Raw genomic sequence first — 24,120 nt, forward strand, 5'->3', positions numbered from 1 at the left:
TGTGTCTGCTCCTTCCCCATGCTCCATACATTAGCAACTGAACAAGCACTTGTCCTAGCACTTGCATTGTGCCAGGTTCAGTCACCATCACCATGGTCACTGTGATAGTAGCAGTGTGGCCAGGTATCTGGCACAGGGATGGAAAGCAAGGGCTTTTCTCTGCCCAAGCAGAATTGGTGAAGCGTTGAAATTATTTTATCACTGAAGAAGGGTATAAGGTCATCGGGTGAGGGTGAGGGTGGACAAGAAAGTTGGGAAGGGAGAAGATGAGAAGTAAATAGCTTAAAAGAGCTTAGGAGAGCAAGGCCTTCTTCTTCTGTCGGCCCCCGTGTCTCATTTAGTCTGAAGTCTCTGTCCCTGAAAGGTACATCAGCAGCTTTTTAATCTATATGCGTCTTTCATTTGGTTTGATGTTGGTTATTCCCATCGTTCTCTGCATGCAATGTAATCTCGTGTATAGTTCAAGGGTATTTATATTGCCCCCAAGCTCTGTAACTTTGCTCTTTTGAAAGTTAGTAAAAAGATCTTTCAGTCAGAATCCTCCCAAGTATCCAGTCCAAAAATGTAGACTTCAGAGCGGTACGTACGAGTGGCTGCTGGGGCAGTGCTTCCCCCCGCCCCATTAGTCCTGTGATAACTGACCTGCAGCCTTCTCACCCTAAAATCAGGACAGAGTAAGCGCCCCTGCCAGGTGCTTGGTGTGTGAGGATTAACCAGCACACCTCCCACTTCAAGGGACTCTTCCAAGGCCTTACCTGGGAATTACTTCCCAAATAACCTCAGATTCCTAATGCCCTCAATGGTCAATTTGTCCCGCTTCTTGGGACTCTTCTAAGGCCTTACCTAGGCACTTACCAAACAAACCAGGTGTGTAACATGTCTCACAGAGCCATCTTTTTTGGGGGGGTGGGGGGTGGGGGTGGTGTGGAATCAGGTTTCAGAGCTGCTCCAAGGTCTCTAGGAGAAATTTCCTGGTGGCGCCTGACGTCCGGGCTGTTCTGTTTGCCGATTCACCCCGGGAACTGAGCAGATGGCTCCTGGCTGGCTCCCCAGAAATGTTACTGGGTGGAAACCTCAGGTTCTTACTTGGCATGACTTGTATTGGCTAATAAACGAGAGACCGAGGTGGGAGAACAATAAAAACATCTTTGTTTCCTTGTGCAAGGAAATTGAGTCAAGTGGAGATACTACTGCCAAGACTGCTCGCCAAGGGGGGGCAGGTAAGTCACTTTTAAAGGAGCTTTACAGGTAGGGAGTTCATACAAGTTACCTCAGCAGCATTCTTAATCATACTACACAGGAGCAGGGGGGTTTACATACAACCTCCAAGCAAAAACCAAAAAACCAAACCCAGTGCCGTCGAGTGGATTCTGACTCAGTGACCCTAGAGGATAGAGTAGAACTGCCCCATAGAGTTTCCAAGGAATGCCTGGCAGATTCGAACTGCCAACCCTTTGGTTTGCAGCTGTAGCACTTAACCAGTGCGCCACCAGGGTTTCCCCTCCAAGCAAAAGAAGGATTCAAATGTAAAGCTGAGGGGTGGGGGTGGGGGGTAGCAAAGGAGGAAATGATTTTGCAATACAGCACTGTGGTGGTGGAGGGGGTGGATCCAGGTAAGAAGTACAGCACTGTGGGGGTTCTCACTGGGAAGTAGACCTCTGTGCTGGGGACAGGTAGGAGGGAGACTTTCCACCATACTGTGAACCCTTTATACTTCCTTACACCATTTATAGGGTCCCTATGAGTTGGAATCCACTTGAGGGCAATGGGTTTAATTTGGTTTGTCATGCAGATGGTTTTAGTTTTTTTTTGGTTTGTCATGCAGATGGTTAATTGCTTCACTGTTAGCCAAAAGGTTAGTGGTTGAAGCCACCCAGAGGTGCCTCAGAAGACAGGCCTGGTGGTCTGCTTCCAATGGCCTTGAACACCCTGTGGAGCTGTTCTGGTCTGTACATGTAGGGTCACCGTGATCCAGAACTGACTGGATGGCAACTAACAAGACTTTACCTTTTATGCTTTTCTATACTTTTTCATACTTTCTAAGCATATATATTACCTGTTGAAGACATAAATATCATTCATGATGGATTAACAATTTTTAATGATGGATGTGAGTGATAGACTTGTAGGAGCACAGCAAGGGGCGACAGCTGGACCCCTGCCCTGCAGTTTCTAGGCTGGCCTTTTCATGGTGGGACACAAGGCAAGCCAGCTTTTGTCTTTTGTATCTTCTTGGCCAGAACTGGGGATTGTTAGGACTGGCAGAGAGTACCCTGGGGCACAGTTGAATTTCCTTGGAGAATAGTATACTGGGCTTCATCCCAGACCAATGGAATCTGCTGCATTCGGTGAGCATCTGGGGATGGGTAGTTTTAGGAGCTTCCCACGTGATTTTAATGGTGGCCAGAGTTAAGAGTCATTGATGTGAACGAGTGGTGGTCTGCCTTTAACGAGCATAAGAATCATCTGGAGGTCTGGGCCCACATTCAGTAGATTTGGGTCGATGGGGTCTAACAAATTCCAGGGTGATGCTGAGGGTACTGGCCCAGGGACCACAGAGACTATTGGCCTTCAGCAGAGAAGGGGGCTGGTGTACGGTTCTTAGAGTCATTCGAAGTTGAATAGCTGAACCAAGCCCAGGATGGTATGGATGGGACCTTTTGTGATTGTCTTTTTTTACTCAGCCTGATTCCCTTGACATCCATTCATGTTGGTGCAGGTATCCATAGTTTATTTTTATCGCTGAGTAGCATTCCATGGTATGAGTGTACCACATTCACTCACTGAAGGGCTTTTGGGTTGTTTCCGGTTTGGGGCTATAAATAAAGCTGCTACAAACATTTCATGCATTGGTTTTTGTGTGAACAGTCTTCATTTCTTTGGAATGAGTGCCCAGAAGTGCAATTGCTGGGTTGTCCTGTGGTGCAGTGGTTAAAGGTCAGTGGTTCAAATCCACCAGCTGCTCTGTGGGAGAAGAGACCTGGCGACCTGCTCCTGTAAAGATTTCAGCCTAGGGAATCCTATGGGGCAGTTCTACTCTGTCCTGTAGGTCACTGTAAGTCTCAATCAACCCGAGGCCACACAACAACAGTGGAAGTTGTATGTTTGGTATTTAAAAAACTGCCATGGTGGTAGCATTTAACATTCTCACCAGTTTCTCCACATCCTCAGGTTCTCTAGAGAAACACAACCAGTGAGACTTTATATATATAGTTATATCCATGTGTATTTATATATATGTACATACACACAGAGCGAGGGGGTGAGAGAGAGATCAATTCGCTGCAAGGAACCAGTCATGTGATTGTGGGGGACTGTCAAGTCCAGAGGAGCCCTGGTACCACAGTGGTTAAAGCACTCACTGCTAACCGAAAGGTGGGTAGCTCAAACCCACTGACTGCTGCTCTGGAGAAAGATGTGTCAGTCTGCTTCCATAAACATTACAGCCTTGCAGACCCTGAGGGGCAATTCTGCTCTGTCCTATACCGTCGCTATGAGTAGAAATCCGCTCTGTGAATAGGGCAAGGGCAAGTCCTAAATCCGTAGGTCGGGCAGCAGGTTGGAGAGTCTTGCTGGCTTGCATTGCACGCTCTTTAGTGAATGAGTCCAGCCAAAGTATCTGCTTATAGTCTGGAGGCAGAACACGCCCTAGGGAAACTCCCTTTTTGCTCTAGAGACCCTCAACAGATCAATTAATTACGTTATATGTAAAACATCATGCTTGGTAAAGTAGACAGTCGGTGAAAAAGGCGAAGACCCTCAACGAGATGGATTGACACAGTGGCTGCGACAATAGGCTCAACCATAGCAATGACTGTGAGGATGGCGCAGGGCTGGGCAGTGTTGTGTTCTCCTGTACATAGGGTCACCGTGAGTCAGAGTATGTTATATATTCTAAGAAAATTCTGCAATCTAAGAATACTTTTAACTATTATAGCTGTTATTTTAGAATTACTGTTGGTCACTATTTTGCTTATCTCTTTAACCCCACAAATTCAACATCTGTACAATTGTTTCAGGCGGTGCAGACAGTTAAACGCTTGATTACTAACCCAAAGGCTGGCAGTGTGAACCCACTCAGGCTCGTCGGAAGAAAGCCCTGATGATCTGCTGCCAAAAGGTCACGGACTCGAAAACCCCGCGGAGCTCAGTTCTCCTCTCACACACGGGGCTGCCGGGGGTCGGAATCGACTCGGTGGCAACTGGTGGCATTGTTTTACACAATTTTTCTTTGGATTTGCCCGGGTTTACCGTTGTTTTCGCTCACTACGTGAGCTTGCATTTCAGGCCTGCCTTTGTAGGATCGTTTTCTTATCCACCAAGTGCATTTCTCAGAAGTATCCTTTGTTGAGGGTGTGTTGGTATTAACCACTGTCAGGGTTTGTTTGAGAAGACCTTGCTTCACTGCCGTTCATGATCGTTCGTTTGGGTGGGTACTGAGTTAAGGGCACTTTGTAGAATTACATTGTCACCTGACTTCTAGTGTTGTTGGTGCTGTCAGCTGTCAGTGTGATCGCCACTCCTTATTGCAAGGTCTTTTCTCTATGGTCTGTTAACAAAAACTGGTAAATAAGGGGAAACATAAGTCAAGTGATTGTCCTGCCATTCCTGTACAAAGTAAACATTGCAAAACAAAAACCAAACCCGTTCCCATTGAGTTGATTCTGATTCAGAAAGGTCAGTGGCAGAGTGCCCAAGGAAGAAGTCACTTGCTCCCAGGGCTGACAGTGAGATATTGTTGGAGAGCTTGTGGTCCTGGCTCTCTGGGCGGGGAAGGTTGCTGGGGTCTGTGCTGGGGGAGGTGTCTGTGCCTGGGACCTTATGGCCAGTTACCCGAGGGAGTGACTGAAGCTGGTCCAGGGGAGGTACCCAGCTGGTGCGCTGTGCTTCAGAGACCCCTGACACACAGTCTGCCCCACGCACTGCCGCTCTGCTGTGAAGCCACCAGAGAAGGCATGCCAGGGTCCCGAGGATGCCATCCAAGCTGCTTGAAACCACCTGGAAGTTGCACTGGGGCCCACTGCTGCACTCTTTTGTCTGCAGAAGCCTCAGGGAGACCAGGGCTTGCCTCCACAGGAGCCTCAGGGAGGCAGCGCTGGCCTCCACAGGAGCCTCAGGGAGGCAGCGCTGGCCTCCACAGGAGCCTCAGGGAGGCAGCGCTGGCCTCCACAGGAGCCTCAGGGACGCAGCGCTGGCCTCTAACAGGATCCTTGAGGAGACCAGGGCTGGCCTCTGCAGGAGCCTAAGGGAGTCCTGTGCACCAGCACCAAGGAGGGAAACCCCTTCCTGCCCTAGTGTCCTTCCACTGCCTCTGTGGGTGAAACTGGCAAGAGAGAAAGAGCCACAGAGTTCAGCTCCATAATCATGGAGCAAGGAAGAGGCAGAAAGCTGATAATAAGTGACTCAAACTACCAGCTCACAAGACATTCAGGTAATAGATCTATCTGTATCTATATATATTTAAAAAAAAGGCTTATATACTATATGTGTATACATACATATATATATCTGTATAGTAAATGATACTGTTAATTACAACCAGCAAAATTCAGAGTTCGGCTAAACAACCTGGTTCCTTCAACAAATAAGTTGCAAGGAAAACAATAAAAATAAACGGAAGGAAAACCTGGATTAAAGAGGCTTCAGGGACATGTATGGATCTTTGAACTCTCATTCGAAGGAAGCAAGTATAAAAAGATTTTTTTTTTAAAAGACAATCAGGGAAATTTCAACACATTGGATGTTTTAAGCAACCGTTTTCTGGGGTGTGATAATGGTATTTTAGTTATATATTTTTAAAAGAGTTCTTATCTTTTGGAGACACATTCCGAAATATTTACTGATGAAATGATATGATATCCGGGGTTTACTTAGTAGAGTTTTTGTTGTCATTGTGTTAAAAAAAAGAAAAAAAGTGAACGTCATTTTTTCTTCCTCTTAGTGTGTGTGTATATATGTATACACACACGCACACTATTATTTGTTGCAATAGCCCCCTCCCCTGGCTGTGTATGGAAGTTATCAGTCATGAACTATGAATTGCCTTTAAAACAATGTAATTTTGAATCCTGTTCCTGGATTTTGTTTATAACGAGCTGTTAGATATTTATGATGCAGACAAGTGGCATTTACTGAGACATATTCCAGGGCTACCCTGGTGTGCACATATTGCCTCAGTAGTTTAGGTTGTGAACAGAAGTGTCACGTGCTTTATGGGATAGTTGATACTCTCTGTGGAAGAAAGAAAGTCAGCTATCATTTTCAGCAGCATTGTGGACACAGATATACGTTTTCTACCCACAAGCCTGAATATGTATTCTTCCGACATGTTTACTGTTTTCTGTAAACCGCGATATCCTTTAACATTTCAGAAACGTGACTTCTGTAATATGTCTCCTCTGCTGGTATATTATTGATAGCATACACTAGAGTTGTAGATTCTGAGAAAACTTCATATTAAAGCAACTGTGTATTCCCAGGAGACAATATTTGGTATGTCAATCAGTGCTTTTATTAATTCCTGGAATTTTCGTAGGAAAGTCTTTTGGCCGGTTTTTTCAGTATTCCTCAGCTCTCCATGGTTTTACTTTTGTTCATTTCATGACCTAAAAGTGAAATATTAGAAATTTATAAAGCTCAAGTAGTGTAATAAGGTAATAAAATTTGGCCCATTTACAAGTATTGCTGATAAATTGTGTGTGGGGGAAGGGATGAGTAGAGAGGGCTGGGGGCATTCTTTTAAATATGTTAACATTTCTCTCAGCTATTTTTGATGCTTTCGTAGATATTTATATCCCTGTTCTCGTACCTCAAATTATGTTAAATTACCTCTCTTTTTTAAATGCTGAAATGTCAACAGCTGTGGAGGGCTTCAGATTTGACTGCTTGCAAGCCAGGCTAGCTGCCACAGTTTCATGGATGCTGGTAGAAGACACGAGACTTCTGGGTCAGAGATGAAGGACAGCCTGTTGCTCCCAGCAGTGGCAGTAGCTGGAGGATCCGCATGTTTGCGTCTCCTTGGGCCTCAGCTTCCACAGGATACTGTTAGGGCAGTCTTGTGATACTTGCACACGCAGTGGGCTGCGTGACAGACAAGGACCTTTTGGTTCTTTTTTTTTTTTTTTTAAATGATGAGACATCAGTGCCCTGGGAAGAGGGGAGATTATCTTTATTACACTGGGGAGTAAGTGTGCCTTGCCTTTGCTCCAGAGGTGACGCTATCTCTGTCTTCCAAACCACCTTGGAGAGAGAGTCTGGAGCTCACAAGACAGGCAGACACCTGAGACACCATGGAGAAGGGCCTCCCACAGCATCTACTCTCCTCTGTTCTCTCTAGGCTCCTGGTGAGTTTTCATATGAGCCGTCCACGCTGTCAGCCACCCTGGTTAATCAGATTGACAGAAGTTCAGACCGTCTACTCAGTTTGTCTCACAGAATGTTATGGAAGTGGCTACTGACAATACTGCAGGGGCAGGATGAGGCCAGCGTGAGCCAGGCCGTTAGTAACAGCCCAGGAGTCAGAAACACAACAAGGTTCATTGAGGCGAACACTGGCCAGGGCTGTGTGAATGGTCTTGAACTTTCTCCTGGAGCAGAGGCATCTGTTCCGTGTTCTTTCCACCTCTGCGTGGGGATGCTGAGTCTGAACAGCTGTGTCTGCCCCCTGGGGGTCAATGAACTGGGTCCAGCTGTGTAAACCGAGAGCCGCATGGGCTGGCAACTCCTCAGGTGGCAGAGTGGGGTGCGAGTTTCCCCGGAGGGAAGCATACTTCCCTATGTAAAGCTGTGGTGCCACTGGAGCAGGCTAGCTGGCCCTTGAACGTATCATCTCTACTTGATGAGCAAGACTTGTTGGCCCTTCCTGTCTCGACCACCGTTGAGTTTATGGGTTGATCCTCCCCTACCGGGAATATTTGGCCAGAGTCATAGGTCTCCATGGTCAGGCATTTAGCTCCAATAAGAGCCCAGCACAAGCTCATGGCTGCTTTTAAAGGGATAGCCCCGCCCCAACCCCTGTGTCCTGGAGGCGGTGCATCCGAACTCCATGGGACATCCCTGGTTGGAGGCTGCTCCAGTTGCTAAAATCCCAGTCACAGGGATGTGTAACTCCAAGAGGTCATTAGGGCTGCGGCCCCCAAGGGTGGTGAGCAGATGGTTTCCAGTAGGGCCTGTCTAGGCTGCACTCTGAGATTGCTGGTTTGTAGATGAGGTGATACCAAGACCCAGGGAAAATGCCCACGTGAGGCCCATCCCATCTCCAGCACCCGGAGTCCAGTAAGGCTCTACGCCTCCTTTTTGGTGACAGGGGCTGAAGAAACATGAGCTTTACTGCCAGAGCGATTGAGCATAGGTCTGCCACATTGCCCAGAAAGTTTACCTGAGAAGGCCCGTGTGTACTGTCAGGGCTTCTCAGGGGACAGGGGCAGATGGCAGTCAGGGCTGGAGAGTGAGGCTCTGACTTGCTAACCTGCAGTATATCGGCCACAGAGGGAAAACATCGGGTGTCGAGGCACTGAATCCTGACACCACCCCCCTCCCTTGCAGATAGCCGAAGAGTTTAGGATCCCCTGGGGGAGTGCCTGAGGGCTTTGCACAAGACTATAAACTAGTTGGGTACCTGTGGGATAGGGAGGAAGCTGTCCCAGATGTCCACTACCACATGCCCAGGCAGCTGGTCTGTGGCTTCCTGGCTGGATCATCTGCACTGGCCCTCCTGGGACAGGGAAGCACAGGAACCTGCACTGGCCCTCCTGGAACAGGGAAGTTCAAGATCACCTGCACTGGCCCTCCTGGAACAGGGAAGTACAGCATGTAGCCTGCGATCCCTCCTGTATGTTCAGATGAAAAGGTACTGACAGCAGTACTGGGAAGAGGCAATGAGGTTGCAGCATGTGCACTGGTCAGCACCCCTGTGCTTTTGCCTGGCTTGTGACTTCCTCTGTTCTACTGTCCATATGACCCCACCTGTGTTCTGTCTTCTGGAAGTTTCCAGAGTTTTGAGTCACTGATGTTGTTTTCTTTTAAATTTTCGTATGCCAGGATTGATACCTCAGAGTGACCCTAAGGAGGAAGCAAGTCTATTCTGTGTACCTGACTGATGGATCCATCTGGAAAGTTCTCCCTCCTTGGCATTGAGGACCTTCCTGTGTTCTGGGTTTCCCTTTACTCATGGTGCTTTCGTGGTCTTGTCTAACTCCTTTAAAGTTCTCTTGTGGTAATTCTGGTTACTCATGAGGGCCTCATGTTGGCATTCGTTTGTCAGATAGCACTGAGCATCTATTATATGGCATCGAGGCCACGGTAGTGAACACAGCAGGTGGGGATTGCTGTACTCTGGGCCAGATGTCGTGCTGAGCATGACCTACTTAATCTTCATGAGATAACACCCCCTCCACACTCCAGCTCTGACATCCTGTGTTGGGTAACCACTTCACCCTTCCCTGGCTCTGACACCTCACTGTGGGCCATTGTGCCCCACAACAGGCACACACACACACGTACACCTGCCATATGCCCACACACACAGAGAGACACACATGGACACGCCTGCGTTGCTCCTGCCCACCTCATCTTTAGGACTGAGTTGTTCATGAAGGGAAAAGGAAGTGGGTAATACACAGATACACAGACACAGACACAATAAAGGCACGGTGAGGCACTTCACTGAGTGCAAAAGAGAATGTTTCCTTCTCGTTTATTGAGGTCTTCATTTAAGCCACGGTGTGGCCATCTTCTAGGAGCCACACAACAGGAAGCTTGCGTTGTTCTTGAGGGACAAGTGACAAGTCCACTCGGGTGCCGACGGCAGTGAATGGAGTAAGTGGGCATTCCCACTGTTGAGATGCAGAGAAGGCCAGTTCCTTTAAATGATACCACTGTTTGGCAGCTTTTATATGAGGACCCTCAGTGAACAGGCACTAAAGATAAACATTGTTAATACTAAAAAAGGAGTTCTTGGAAACTAGTGAAAGTGTCCCCAGAGGGGAACTGGTTGGTAGGGGGCCAGGGATGAGAGAGAGACTTAGCTTTCTACTCTGTATCATCTTGTACCCTTTAATGTTAATACCAATAACTTGCATTATCTAGTCAATAAATAAAATTATTTAGGAACAAGTCCTTAGAATTTTAATCAATTGGAAACAATTCTGGGTTACCTCCAAGAGCCTTTCCAGCTCTAAGAACTGATTACTTATTTGTGTTCTAAGGAAGCATGTGCACACGTACCCACCGCCCCCCCCCCCCACACAAGGCTTATAGAGAGTGAATTTGTCACAAAATTGAACGTAAAATTCTAAGTAGTTTACTACACTGCAAACCATGTATTTTTCTTGGAATATTCTAGTTAAATTTTCTTATTCTAGATTCTCGAAAGTTTGGCCCCACCAAAGGCATAGCAGACAAAATATTTAACAAACAAAAGAAAAAAATTTGTACCAGAAATCTTCATAGAGCCAGCTAACAGATATTTCATGAATTACCACTGCAGATCTGTCTTCATAGAAAAAACAAAAAAACAAATCTTGGTCCTAAGATCTTCACCAAAAGTAATGTGAGCACTTTAGTTTAGGATTAAGTATCCAATGCCAACTGCTTAATGAATTTTGGACAAGGGTGAACGGACTAGAAAAGAAAATCAGACATCTCACAGCTGGCTGACTGCGGCCCAATTCTGAACATAATAGCTTAGATAATACACTTGCTTTCAAAAGTATTAGAAGCCTGTTACTAGGTTCTCACAAAAATTACATCTTCATTTCTGCCTTAAGGATTTAAATATGTATTTTAAAAATATTTTTCCTAAGAGGAAAAACCTTGAGTTGTATCTCTAAATTAAAGGACATATTTAATAGTTTTAAACAACTACCCTCAGAAAAGTAAAATTATAGTTATATGCAGCTATGTATCTATTAATAGAGAAAATAAAAAAGCCAAGCCCTTTGCCATGAATTCTGACTCGCAGCAACCCAATAGGACAAAGTAGAACAGTCTCATAGGGTTTCCAAGGAGCGGCTGGTGGTTATATGCAGCTATGTATCTATTAATAGAGAAAATAAAAAAGCCAAGCCCTTTGCCATGAATTCTGACTCGCAGCAACCCAATAGGACAAAGTAGAACAGTCTCATAGGGTTTCCAAGGAGCGGCTGGTGGATTCAAACTGCTGACCTTTGGTTAGTAGCTGAATAATAGGACATGTGAAAAATGTGCAACGACGATGTAAATTGCATGTGAGAGAAACACTCTTGGATTTGTTATGGCCATATTTATGGGTCGGGCCCATTGTCCTCATTGTGGTCTCCCCCAGGCATGGAGCAGATTGCTGTGCCCTTGAGCTGTGCCATCCTCGTGATTAGAAGTTAAAACATTTTGCAGGACACTGAGGTATTATTGCTAACAGTGGGGTGTGTGAGGAGATTCCTGTTAAATAGGAGCCCTGGATTGATGCCAGTACATGGAATTTCCCCATTCTCCAATTCTTTTAAATTACTTAGTTTTAAACTTAAGTCAGTTTTATAATTTTATTCAGATTTCATTTCTAATTTATTCAGGACAGCTGGTGGTAGTCACACTCCAGACGAAGTGAAAGTCGGCTTGTCTCAAGAACCTTAGTATTACATTTAGAGTTGTGAGATGCTTAGAACATCAGAGTCATATGGAATCAAGATGGACTGAGGGTTTAAAAACGTGTTAATTCCAACACCTGAGCCACAGACCCAACTGTTCTTCACTTAGTCCATAGCTCCATCTCTACAGATAGATACTGGCTCTTCTGGCTTGAACACCCATCTCTCTTAACTTTCCTATTTGAATTTTTCTTCCCTATTTCTTTGTCCTTCCCCCCCGCCTCCTTTTTTTCGTTTTAGGAGATATCCTGAATATATCTTTATAATTTAGCCTTTTATCAGTGTTTAGTTAGTTTACTTTTTATTTATATGTTTGTTCTCCCCTCCCTGCTTCCCTCCCTTCCACTTGTAATATCCTCAGATTTCTCAGGATACTCATTAATGTAATTCTCCTTTGATCCCCACATATCTTCATGAGGTGGTGTTTTTGTAATTCATTGATCTGTTTCTTAGTTATCTTCAAGTATCTATGGACCCTGATGACTGTTTATATTTAGCAGTGGAAGGCATCCCTGAGTGGTCTGGTCTGGTCCCACTGCTGTGTGGGCTTAAGTATCCATAGGGATCCTTCCATGAGTTCTTCCATGAGCGAGCAGACAAGTAGAATGTTCAGAGAATAGATGGTCAGGCTCCAGACCACATACATTTGCAAATAAGGACTTGACTCTGGGGGTGGAATCTTTTCAAATGCCATCCTTATGGTTAGAAGTTAAGACGCTTTGCAGGACACTGAGTTATTACTGCTAAGAGCAGGGTGTGTGAGGAGATTCCTGTTAAATAGGAGCCCTGGATAGGATGCCAGTACATGGAATTTCCCCATTCTCCAATTCTTCTAAATAACTTAGTTTTAAATTTCAATCAATTTTATAATTTTATTCAGATTTAATTTCTAATTTATCCAAGACAGCTGTTAGTAGTCATACATGGAGAATTGGGTGGGAACTTAACTCAGTAGGTTTATACCAGTTTTGGTGACACTTTCGGGATAGACTACATGAGTTAATTTAGTCCTGAGGGCATACGTGCCAGCCCAGACATACTCCTCTTTATTTCTCTTACACAACCTTTTGTTAATCACCTGCCTCCCACTGGGCTCTGGACTCTTCCAGGGCAGGTATGATGTTTCTCATGTCATCAGGCCAAGCACATAAAAGAATGATATATTTATTGGATAAACAACAGATGAGGGAATGGAGACTCAGAAGCTGACTTTGGAGAGCTGCAGATGGCTTTTGAGTGCGTGTGTTTTTTTTATTTGTTGAGTGCTGCAGATAGCACCGTCTTCCAGCCGAAATGGAACTCAGGCCCAGCTCCATATCTGGGTCTGCTCCTTGCTATACACACAATCAGTGAGAAAGTGTGATTTTAGGAGAGGTGTCATCCATTGTTATTTTGCGGTTATTTAGGTTTTTTGACCTTGTGAAACTTTCCCCCTGGCAGTCAAAAATAAGGACCAGGTGTGTGATTTTCTTTTTTACTATTAGTTCCTAACACAGGTGTTACTACTTCCTTTGTTTCTCCCCTTCTCCCCCCTCCCTACCCAATGGTACCCAAGAATCCATTATTGTTGTGTTGAGTAATATACTTAATCTAGGGATGGGCTTGTTGTTAGGCGCCATCATGTCAGTTCTGACTTACAGCAGCCCTGTGTACAACAGAACGAAACACTGCCCAGTCCTGTGCCATCCTTACAATTGTTGTTATGCTTGAGCCCATTGTTGCAGTCACTGTGTCAATCCATCTCATTGAGGGTCCTCCTCTTTTTTGCTGACCCTCTTCTTTACCAAGCATGATGCCCTTCTCCAGGGGCTGGTCCCTCCTGATAACATGTCCAAAGTATGTGAGACGTAGTCTCACCATCCTCTCTTCTAAGGAGCATTCTGGTTGTATTTCTTCCAAGACAGATTAGTTCTTTTGGCAGTCCATGGTATATTCAGTATTCCTCGCCAACACCACAGTTCAAAGGTGTCAATTCTTCTTCGGTCTTCCTTATTCCTAGTCCAGCTTTCACATGCATGTGAGGGAGCTGAAAATACCATGGCTTGGGTCAGGTGTACCTTAGTCCTTAAAGTGACATCTTTGCTGTTTAGCATATTAAAGAGATCTTTTGCAGCAGATTTGCGAATTCAATATCTATGGGTTTGTGAGCAGTTCCTTTCTGTTCTATAATTGCCATTAAGCTTTGTCACGCCTCTCTTAACGCCCTCCCCGTATGTATGTATGTATTCCTCCATAGTTATTCAGACTCATTTGAGCTTCTGTTATATGTACTTTTATCATGATCTTTTTTAAGTGTTCCCCATTTATTCAGTCAAAATCACCTTGCTGAAATTCCTGACTACAAATTTCCTTTTCCTCATAACTTTTTTCTTTCTCTAGGATTCTTTTTGTTTCTCCATCTATAAAAATTTTATGGGAAAAGAATGGAGTCCTTGGACATGCGACCATGCCAATCCATCGTGTTTTTATTTTCACCTTCTCACTGATAGGCAGTCCACTGTTTGCATCTGGAAACTAGTTTTACTTCCTTACTTGTGTTGTTGACTTGAAGTTTTTATAGTCATACTCTCATGGTTTCATGCAATATGTACATTTTTTACATTTGAGTAAAATCAAGTTTGACACTGAGCTTTGTATTAGCTGATGTGTGTTCACTGCTGATTTTAAATTGAAAATGTGATTAAGATTATTTTGCCGTGTATGTGGCGTAAAATAGTATATAATATGAAAATCCACAGTTACCTACGGCGAGTGTCTGCTCAATAGTTGATGCAAGTAAAATTATTTTATGGGTTTTTTTGGAAAAGTTTTAGCGTTCATAAGGGCCCCTTGTACGAAGCAAGGTGCCTTTGTGTGAGGTGACGTTTGTTTCTACTGTTGCTTTTAGCTTGTTTCTAGTAGATTTTATTGCGCTTCTACTTTGTCCCATTTTGTGCAGGCCTCTTTGTGGACACAAAAGAAACCCTGGATACTTGTTCTTGAGGAGCTTTCTCTTTTTCTGTGGATTCTTAGGGCATATTTTTCTTTCAAATTTCAGCCTTCCTAAAATAGAGTGAGTCCTACAATCAAAAGCCATGCTTGTTGCTGTGGAGTCAGTTATGACCCCTGTGACCCCACATGTGGGAGAGTAGAACTGCCCCGTGGGGTTTTCTTGGCTGTAATCTTTAGGGGGAACCCTAGTGGCATAGTGGTTAAGTGCTACGGCTGCCAACCAAAGGGTCGGCAGTTCGAATCCACCAGGCGCTCCTTGGAAACTCTATGGGGCAGTTCTACTCTGTCCTATAGGGTCGCTATGAGTCGGAATCGACTTGACAGCAGTGGGTTTGGTTTTTTTTTTTGGTAGTTGGGTGCAAGCTGTTTGCACCACCAAGGACCACATGTCCTGTAAAGGACCCTGCAATTGCTGTCTGCCAGGTGCCAGTCATGACCTAACCCTAAAACCTGTTGCCGTCAAATCAATTCCGACTCATAGCAACCCTGTAGCAATCTAGTCATGTGCAAAAGCATTCTGGTAATTTCTGGCTTAGATTTGATAAAACATAAAAAAAAAAACATAGCATTCCTTTAAAAAAAAAATCAAAATAATCTCCTCAGTATATGTTCTAGAAGGTTGGTACCAAAACTAATTGCTGTCAAATTGGTTCCGACTCATAGTGACCCTACAGGACAGAGTAGAAGTGCCCGATAGGGTTTCCAAGGAGTGGTTGGTGAGTTTGAACTGCTGACCTTTTGGTTAGCAGCTTAGTTCTTAACCAGTGTGCCAGCTGAGCTCCAAATACCTGGTAGGAGGGAAAAATAACAGTTAAAAAAAGCAAATTAGTAATCAGGAAAATTTAAGACATTCGGGTAACAGGTCTTCTAAATACTAAAATCTCCACCAAAATTGCCTTTTTCCCAGGGTGCTTTAATTCCCCATGTATTCTCTGCTTCACAGAAGGTATGCAGGCTTCCTTTTATTCTGCTGGAAACTCAGGGGTTGCTAGTGGGTTACTGGGAATCTTCTGCCTATCTTTTCTGGAGTTATAGTTTTTTTCTAAACCAAACACATAGACCTTTGGTGGTTTGCATTAGGCACAGTCCTAAGGAGGAGACAGCATAGGATGGGGATGGGGGACACCTAGAGGCTACAACACCCTGAAGCTGGGGTGTGAGCAAGTCTTGCCCTGGATCTTATGGGTCTTTGTTCTGCCACTTGGTACAGTAATCCCCCCGCCTTATCTGTGGTTTCTATTTTACAGTTTCAGTTACCCAGGTCAACTGCGGTTTGAAATGTTAAATGGGTACGTAGTATGATGAAATCTCACACTGCCCTGCTCCGTCATCCACATAAATTTTATTATAGTATATTGTTGTAAGCGTTCTGTTTTCTTGCTGATCTCTTACTTTTCCTATTTATAAATTAAACTTTATCCTAGGTGTGTATGTATGGGACAAAGCATGGTATACACAGGGTTCGGTACTATCCGAGGTTTCAGGCATCCACAGAGGTCTTGGAAGGCATATCCTTCGGGTAAGAGGAGACGACCGTAATGGGCCCCAGGAAAGACACTGCTTCTCACATCTTAGTCTTTCCTTCAGCAAAATGGAAAAAGTAATAGGATTTGCTCCATAGTTTCTAGGAATTAAATAAAGTAGTGCATGTAAAATAGTTTGATTTTTAATTAAAATTAAAAAAAAATTCTTCCATGAATACGGAGCATCCCCATGGTATCTCACACTAGGGCTACCTCTATGAATGAGAAGGTGGAAATTCATGTCCCCATTGAGCTGCTTTTCTAGTGGGGAGAATCTTAGTGCTTGATACATAGTGAGCACTCAGTAAACATCATCCTACTGTGTAAGAAGTTACTATGTAACATGTAGCTTGAGTACCAGTATTCCTGATCGTATTATACTGATAATATACTTTATTGCTCTCTCCGGACTGACAGTACCCGAGACGGGAGGGATCTAGTATCTCTTCGCACTTCCAGCTGCGGTGCTGCCTTCATCCTCCTCCGAGTCCCTGACAGCTTGCTGTGCTGCCACTTAGTATTCAGATGCCAACGGATGAGGTCTCTGGCTTTTATACCGGGGAGCAGATGTAACCTGTCTTCATTAGATTTCGCTCATAATCTTATTCTCCAGTACTTTCTAGCTTCTCTGAGGAATCTGTAACTTTAGGAGCCCTGACTGCTGGCTCGTAACTTGAAGAGCACGAGTGATTTAAACAATAATGTGGAGAATGATTCCATGTTAATTTACTGTGTCAAGTCTCAAGCAGACATTCAGAGACTTGAACACTTTTACCCAGAACACTTTGACACGGCAGTGAGCAACATGGCTAAACGCAGACACATCAAAATTGAGATTCAGAAAGGATCAGTTATCTGAGTGTTTTAAAATCTCCAGCGGAAAACACCAGGACGAGGAAGCTGGTGGTCATTATTTAAAATGGCCTGAACTGGGTTTCACTCTGTGGCTGCCGCCTCTCTCTTCTGCCATGACCTCTTTTTCCCACTCTCCCTGTGGACACCTTGGCCTCTCCGCACCTTTCCCAGGCCCCGGTATTGGCTGTGTTGTCTAGTGTTTCTCTGCTATAGCAAGGCCCTGCCTCCTACCCTTCAGACCCTGCTAGAATGACTGCTGGGACACCTTGGGGAGATTTATGGTCCCTCTCCCTCAGTGTATCCTCATTGTATTTGGCACAACAGGTATTGTTATGGATTGAGTTGTGTCCCCCGCCCAAAATATGTGTTGGAATCCTAACTCCTGTACCTGTGGATGTGACCTTATTTGGGAATAGGATTCCCTTTGTTATGTTAATGAGGCTATATCAGTGTAGGGTGTGTTTTAAGCTAGTCGCTTTTGAGATTCAAACCAGCAGATTAGGCATAGAAGAAAGCAAGTACAAATGGGGGGGGGGCGGGATAAGTGCCACCTGGAGATCCCAAAGGAACCCCAAGAACCCTAGCGAAGCCTAGACAAGGATTTTCCCCTGGAGTGGGCAGAGAGCACCTTCCCCTAGGCCAGTGCCCTGCAGTCAGCTTCTAGCCTCCTAAACTGTAAGAAAATAAATTTCTGCTTGTGAAAGCCACCCACCTGTGGTATTTCTGTTACAGCAGCACTAAGAGACTGAGACCCTGGTGTTTTGCTTAATCTGTTGTTCTTCACGCCATATTTGAGGGGCCTTGTCTCCAGCTCTGCTCTGTCCTATAGGGTCGCTATGAGTTGGAATTGACTAGACGGCAGTGGGTTTGTCTCCTATGTTCTTAAATGGATCCGTAGCACTAATGTCATCAGCCTTTTAATGAACTCCCAGGAACACAGTGGCATTTAAATATCTATAAACATTCATTTCTGTTAGAAAAGCAGAGGACGTATGATCCCTCTCTGTTAAGGCCTAGGATCTTTCTTCCTGGGCGTTTAATTCCACAGGCTTTCATGGATTTATTGATAAACCTCTTGACAACTCACAAATGCTCATGGTGTTGGTGTGAAGTAACAGCAGGGGGTGGCTTGAATACTGATTTTCATGGTGTCCATGTTGCTGATAATTATAACCTGCTCTGTTATTTAAAAAAAAAAAAAAAATTTTTTTTTTTTTACTGTTATTTTATGGACCACGAAGAGAGAAAAAACACTGCCAGTTAATCTGACACGGTACTAAGGTACCATCACTTCTAAAACACGTGTGAATGCGTCCTAACGTGTATTTTAGAGAAGCTGAAGTGTGCACAAGTCTTCCTTTTTAAGTCAGTGAAGTAAAAAGACTGCATCTTCCAAAGGAGATTTGAGCAGTCCCCAAGGAACAGCATGAAAGCCTGGTTTGCAGTCGCTCCCCGTTTCTTCATCTACCTTTCGGTGGATGTCTGATAAGCAGTGATGTCATCAAATGCTGGAGAACTAACTGGGAGATGCAGCCCTGGACACAGGATCTGGGCTGACGGGCCACATAGGCTGCTGTGTGGTCCTAAGAATAACCCACAGGCAAGTATTGGAAGTGTTAAGTGGAGAGCTGATCACTCACCTGTTATTTATTCGTAATAGTCGTGGGTCTCATCGTGTTTGGAAAACTTTGTATTGAGGACATTTTGTGGGAAATACTACAGGCCGCCGGCATAGGGCCTGGGAGCTGAAGCCAACAGAGCGCGTCTGGAACCGGCTCGTGCTGCTGCAGAGCCTGCGATTCCCAGGGGCAGGGTTAGCTGTGAGGGCTTCAGCTAGCTCACTGCCGTCCACCTGTTGGCGGAGATAAGAAAGCCCTGGTGACCTTTACTTGCTTTTTACCTGCTCTGATGTGGCAGCTTCTGTAGTCAATTTGTAGTAACACTGAGGTCGTAAAGGGCCGTCTGGATGGAACTGAAGGCCTGTGACTTTCGTGGAGCAAGCAGTGGCCTTGTGGGCTAGAGCCCCACGGTCTGGTGTCCCCTCGGCCCCTGGCTGCCATCTCTCTGGGCCTTGGGTTCTTTTGACGATGCCGTTTGAAATAGATAGCAAGGCCCTCCCTCCTCCTGGCTTCTGTGAGTTAGTGTGATGCTCTTAAACCAACAACTTGACTTCTGAATTTTAAAAATTGTTTAAAGAAAGGGGTGTACAATTCTCTAGAACTGGAGAGAGAGAGAATATCCATCCACCCTCCCCTCCCCGACTGCACGCATAAACACAAACGCATGCGCACACACACATTGTGAAACAAAGTGATGTCACTTCCTGCCTCTTGTCGAGGATACTGTCTTTGTAATGAGACGTAACCGCATCAGTAGCTGAGGTGAAAGTTCTACTGCAGATAATTTAACTTAACTGCTTAAAAAAATTATTTTAAAATTTGTAAATGCTGAGATCAGGAATGCTGTTTCCAATCCCACAATTATCTTAGATCTCTGGCCTATTCCCATTACTACTACCCTTGGACCCATGCAGCCGCAGCCAAATTCGCCTCTTTTTCTGTCCTTGAACCTGTGAGACTGGCTCTGGCCTCAGGGCCTTGGCACTTGCCGTTCCTCTTCCTGCAGAAGGCCCAGGGCTTGGAGCCTCACTTCCTACTCAGTGTCACCTCCTCAGAGAGTCTGTCTGCCTGTCTGTCCTGTAACTCCCTGCTTTTCTATTTCCCTGCTTTGTTTTTTCCCTTTGCACTTACTGTTGTCTGTGTTACTATAAATTTCATTTATCTTGAATGTTTTCTTCTCAGACACATTGCTGTATCCCCAATGCCTAGAACAGTTCCAGGCGCATAGACGGCCCTCAGTAAATCTTGGTGACTTAATTAACCTGGAAAGACACTTGAGCAGAAGTCGAGTTATGAAGCATTGTATACGTGGTAATGTTGGCTTTCCCTACAGAGCCAGAACAGTTCTACTTTAAAATTTAAATCTTTGATTGGATAAAACAAATAAGTGGCAAAGCTATATTAGCTTCCAGGTATATTACAGAAGTTAGTTTCTGGGATTAAGCATCACAACTGACGTAGTCAGCAGAGTTTTTCCTCCCAAGCAAGCAAAAGAAAGTTTGGATATATTCATTTTTTTTACCCCTTGGTGCAGCCCTCTTTCTTTCTATTGGATCATTTCATTCTGTGTCTCTGTACAATACAGGAATTGATTACATCACGAGACACCGAAATCTGTTTCAGGTCAAATATTGCAAAGTCCAAGTAGCTCTCCTAAATTTTCTTGTTGTTCTATGAGAATTTAAAAAGTATAATGATTATCAAAACTTCGTTTACATAAAGTCAAGAACTAGAGAACTGTACTTCTCTACTAAGGTTACCAGACTTATAGGGATCTCCAGGCTTATCAAGGAGTCCTGTTGGTGCAGTGGTTAAGCACTCAACTGCTAACCGAAAGGTCAATGGTGCAAACCCACCAGCCACTCCGTAGGAAAAAGGTGCGGCAGTCTGATTCTGTAAAGATTACAGTCTTAGAAACCCCATGGAGGTCCTATAGCGTCGCTGAGTCAGAATCAGCTCGACAGCAGTGGATTTCAGAGCGTTATCATCATTCTCTTTCAAGGTCCGTAGTGTGTAAGAGAGGCTGTGCCCTCCCACTGATTGCTTGGTCCTCAAGGGAATTGCCAGCCAGTTGCTAGCTTGGAATTGGCTCTTTGGGCCAGTGGTTCACGGTGGAAGTTTGCCAGTGCCTGTCAGCTTACCTGTTCACGGTACTCCCTAGCATTCGGGTCTGCTTTCTTTAAAGACGTACGAAGAGGTGACGTTATAGCGAGGTCCGTGGACGTGTGTCCAGGATGTCAGTACCCTCTGTTCAATGTGTCATATCATGAAAAAAGAGAGGGGCAGTGTCTTAGTCATCTAGTGCTGCTATAACGGAAATGCCACAAATGGATGGCTTCAACAATCAGAAGTTTATTCTCTCACAGTCTAAAAAACCCACTGCCACCGAGTCGATTCCAACTCATAGTGACCCGATAGGACAGAGTAGGCCTGCCCCATAGAGTTTCTAAGGAGTGCCTGGTGGATTTGAACTGCCTACCTCTTGGTTAGTAGCCGTAGCGCTTAACCTCTACGCCACCAGGGTTTCCATCTCACAGTCTAGTAGGCTAGAAGTCTAAATTGAGGGCGTCAGCTCCAGAGGAAGGCTTTCACTCTCTGTTGGCTCTGGAGGAATGTCCTCGTCACCAACCTTCCCCTGGACTAGGAGCTTCTCAACGCAGGAACCCCAGGTCCAAAAGACAAGCTCTGCTCCTGGCGCTTCTCTCTTGGTCGTATGAGGTCCTGTCTTCTCACGTCTCTCTTTTATCTCATAGAAGATTGGCTCAAGACACAATCCAACCTTGTAGATTGAGTGCTGCCTCGTTAATGTAACTGCTGCCTATCCCACCTCATTAACATCATAGAGGTAGGATTTACAACACATAGGAAAATCACATCAGATGACAAAATGGTGGACAATCACACAACACGAGGAATCACGGCCTAGCCAAATTGACACATATTTTGGGGGGTCACAATTCAATGCATGATGGGCAGCCACTGCCGTTCAACAGACACTGCTCAGTGTTTTCCCACATTTGTGTGCTCCTCCTGCCTGTTGGCCCAGAACATTTCCAGGTGTGTGTAGGGGTGGAGCTCTGGTGGTGCAGTGGTTAAGAGCTATGGTTGCTAACCACCAAAAAAACCGAATCAAACCCAGTGCCGTCGAGTCGATTCCGACTCATAGCGACCCCACAGGACAGAGTAGAACTGCCCCATAGAGTTTCCAAGGAGCGCCTGGTGGATTCGAACTGCCGACCCTTTGGTTAGCAGCTGTAGCACTTAACCACTATGCCACCAGGGTTTCCGCTGCTAACCAAGAGGTCGGCAATTCAAATCTGCCAGCCACTCCTTTGAAACCCTGTGGGGTAGTGCTCTGTGCCCTGTATGGTCACTATGAGCTGTAATTGACTCGATGACAATGGGTTTGGTTTTTGATTTTTGGCTGGGGTAGAAAGTGGGGAGTTCGGATGGAAGCCTTCCAGGCATTTACAGCATTTTTGCTTATTAACTAGCCCTGGTAAGTCTTTGGACTGTTCTTTGTTTAGTTGGGTTTTCCTTTGAGAATCAATATCTGACTTTATAATGAATGTCATGGAAAGAAATGGAATTCCGTTTCTAGCTATTTAGATCTGGACCTTACACTTAATTTAAGTGAGGGGCATTTATGTTGAATCTCTCGTGGTTATTTTTTTATAAATATGAAACCTAATGAAGATTGTGTTCTGTTCCTATAGGATGTGATGCCATTAGAAACAAATTGAAGTCTTAGAGATTAATTGGAATTCTTAACCACTGCACCACCAGGGTGTCCAGACATACAGCACTCTGAAATTGTGATGATTGTGTGCATGTGAGTTTTGTTTAATTTGGGGAGTAGCTATCTTAGTGGGACAGGTCCATAGCTGTTATTAGTGGGAGGAATTGGATACCAAGTTAATCAGTTTTAATGTTTTACACCGTTTTCAATGTTTTACAACATTCTGTTAGCTGTTGATGAAGAGAAATGTTCTATATGTGAGAAGTGTAAAAATACTGATAGAATTAGAAATTGCAACATGAGTAACTTCTTCAATTGTGACACTGTTTTATAATAGTCTTAGCCCATGCTCTTAAGAACAAAGGTTCTCTCAGCACTCTAACCCATTTCAGTGAAGAAAAAACCCTTCATCCTGTTTTCTAGAGGAGAATTCTAAGTCACTTTCCCTTGCTTCTTTGGGTATAACCCATTGCTGTTGTCGATTCTGATCCTATAATGACCCTACAGGACAAGGCAGAACTGCCCTAGAGGGTTTCCAATGCTGTAATCTTTATAGAATGGCTGGTGGGTTCAAACTACTGCCCTTTTGGTTAGCACCTGAGTGCTTAACCACTGTGCCACCAGGACTCCTTTTTTTGAGGGGTATAGTAGGGTTTCTTTTTTTTTAGGTTAGTCTCCTATAACTTTTAAATCTACCCAGTCCAGTTAGCGTAAAAGGCTCTATAATTTTGGGAAGGAAGGAATGCTAGTGATACACAGGTTACCTGCTGTTAGCTTTTAATCCGAAATCCAGATAACCTGTGTGTTCTTTTAGCGGTCTGTGTTACATCCCAAAGTGGGACTATTTCTTTTCCCTTTTTATCAGTAGAAACTCTTTTATTTTACTTATTGTTAATCGATCATATCTTTGATTATACCAGCACAGGGTACCAGATTCATAGGATACAAAAGAGTAGGTGGTAAAAAGCCTTGCTCCCCTCCAGTTCTGTGCTCCACTTAACGGTTTTCCTCCTAGGTGTTCTTGGCCTGTGGGAAAACAAAGGAGCCATGGTGGTGCAGTGGTTAAGCACCCAGCTGCTAATTCAAAGGTTGGTGGTTCGAACCCACCCTATGGCTCCACAGGAGAGAGACCTGGCAATCTGCGCCCATAAAGATTACAGCCTGTCACTTGGGGTTCACTGAGTCAGAATTGACTCCATGTTGCCCAACAACAACTTGCAAAAACATATGTATATGTTTTAAAAATTTTACGCAAATGGTACTGTAACATATCTGTTCTTTTGCACCTTGCTTTTTCTACTTTTACCTTGGAGATTGTTCAATACTGGGTAATATAGAACTGCTCCACTGTGTGGCACATAGCATTGTCCTGTCCATAGGCTTTTTATATTAAAAACAGCTTTGAATTTGCTTAACTAGTTTATATGTATATATGTCCTTTATATTAATATCGTATATCAATTATATGTATTATTTAGATGAAAAAAACAAAACGAAATGAGCAGTAGCGGAGAAACCTGACCTGTTTACTTCACCTGGACCTGGGTGTGACTAAGGGCCACCAAGGTCTTATGATGGACCCCTGGTAGCGCAGTGGTTAATCGCTCAGCTGCTAACCAAAAGGTTGGCAGTTTGAACCTACCAGCTGCACCTTGGAAACCCCATGAGGCAGGTCTGCTCTGTCCTTTAGGTTCCCTACGAGTAGGAATTGACTCAGCGGCAGTGGGTAAGGTGTTATGTGCCAGAAAGCTTACCTGGGGGCTGTTGTTGTG

General features: G+C 44.6%; 1 protein-coding gene across 14 annotated transcripts in view; it reads left to right on the forward strand.

Moving 5' to 3' along the window:
* The window catches only part of TPK1 (thiamin pyrophosphokinase 1), a 318,478-nt gene that overhangs the window by 12,170 nt on the left and 282,188 nt on the right, over positions 1 to 24,120 (forward strand). For 10 of the 14 annotated variants that reach the window (XR_007518488.1, XR_007518487.1, XR_007518491.1 and 7 more), the window contains exon 1: positions 941 to 1,220. The exons of 3 other annotated variants lie outside the window; for them this stretch is intronic. Coding sequence is in view for 6 of the 11 variants with exons in the window: in XM_049894322.1 (XP_049750279.1) it covers positions 1,031 to 1,220 (190 nt within the window). In the remaining 5 variants the exon portion in view is untranslated. Of the gene's footprint in view, positions 1 to 940; positions 1,221 to 1,626; positions 5,432 to 24,120 lie in introns of those variants that run through there. One more of the 14 variants, XM_049894323.1, reaches the window with a different exon arrangement.

This window comes from Elephas maximus, chromosome 8, assembly GCF_024166365.1.
Source record: "Elephas maximus indicus isolate mEleMax1 chromosome 8, mEleMax1 primary haplotype, whole genome shotgun sequence".
Classification (NCBI taxonomy): Eukaryota; Metazoa; Chordata; class Mammalia; order Proboscidea; family Elephantidae; genus Elephas; species Elephas maximus.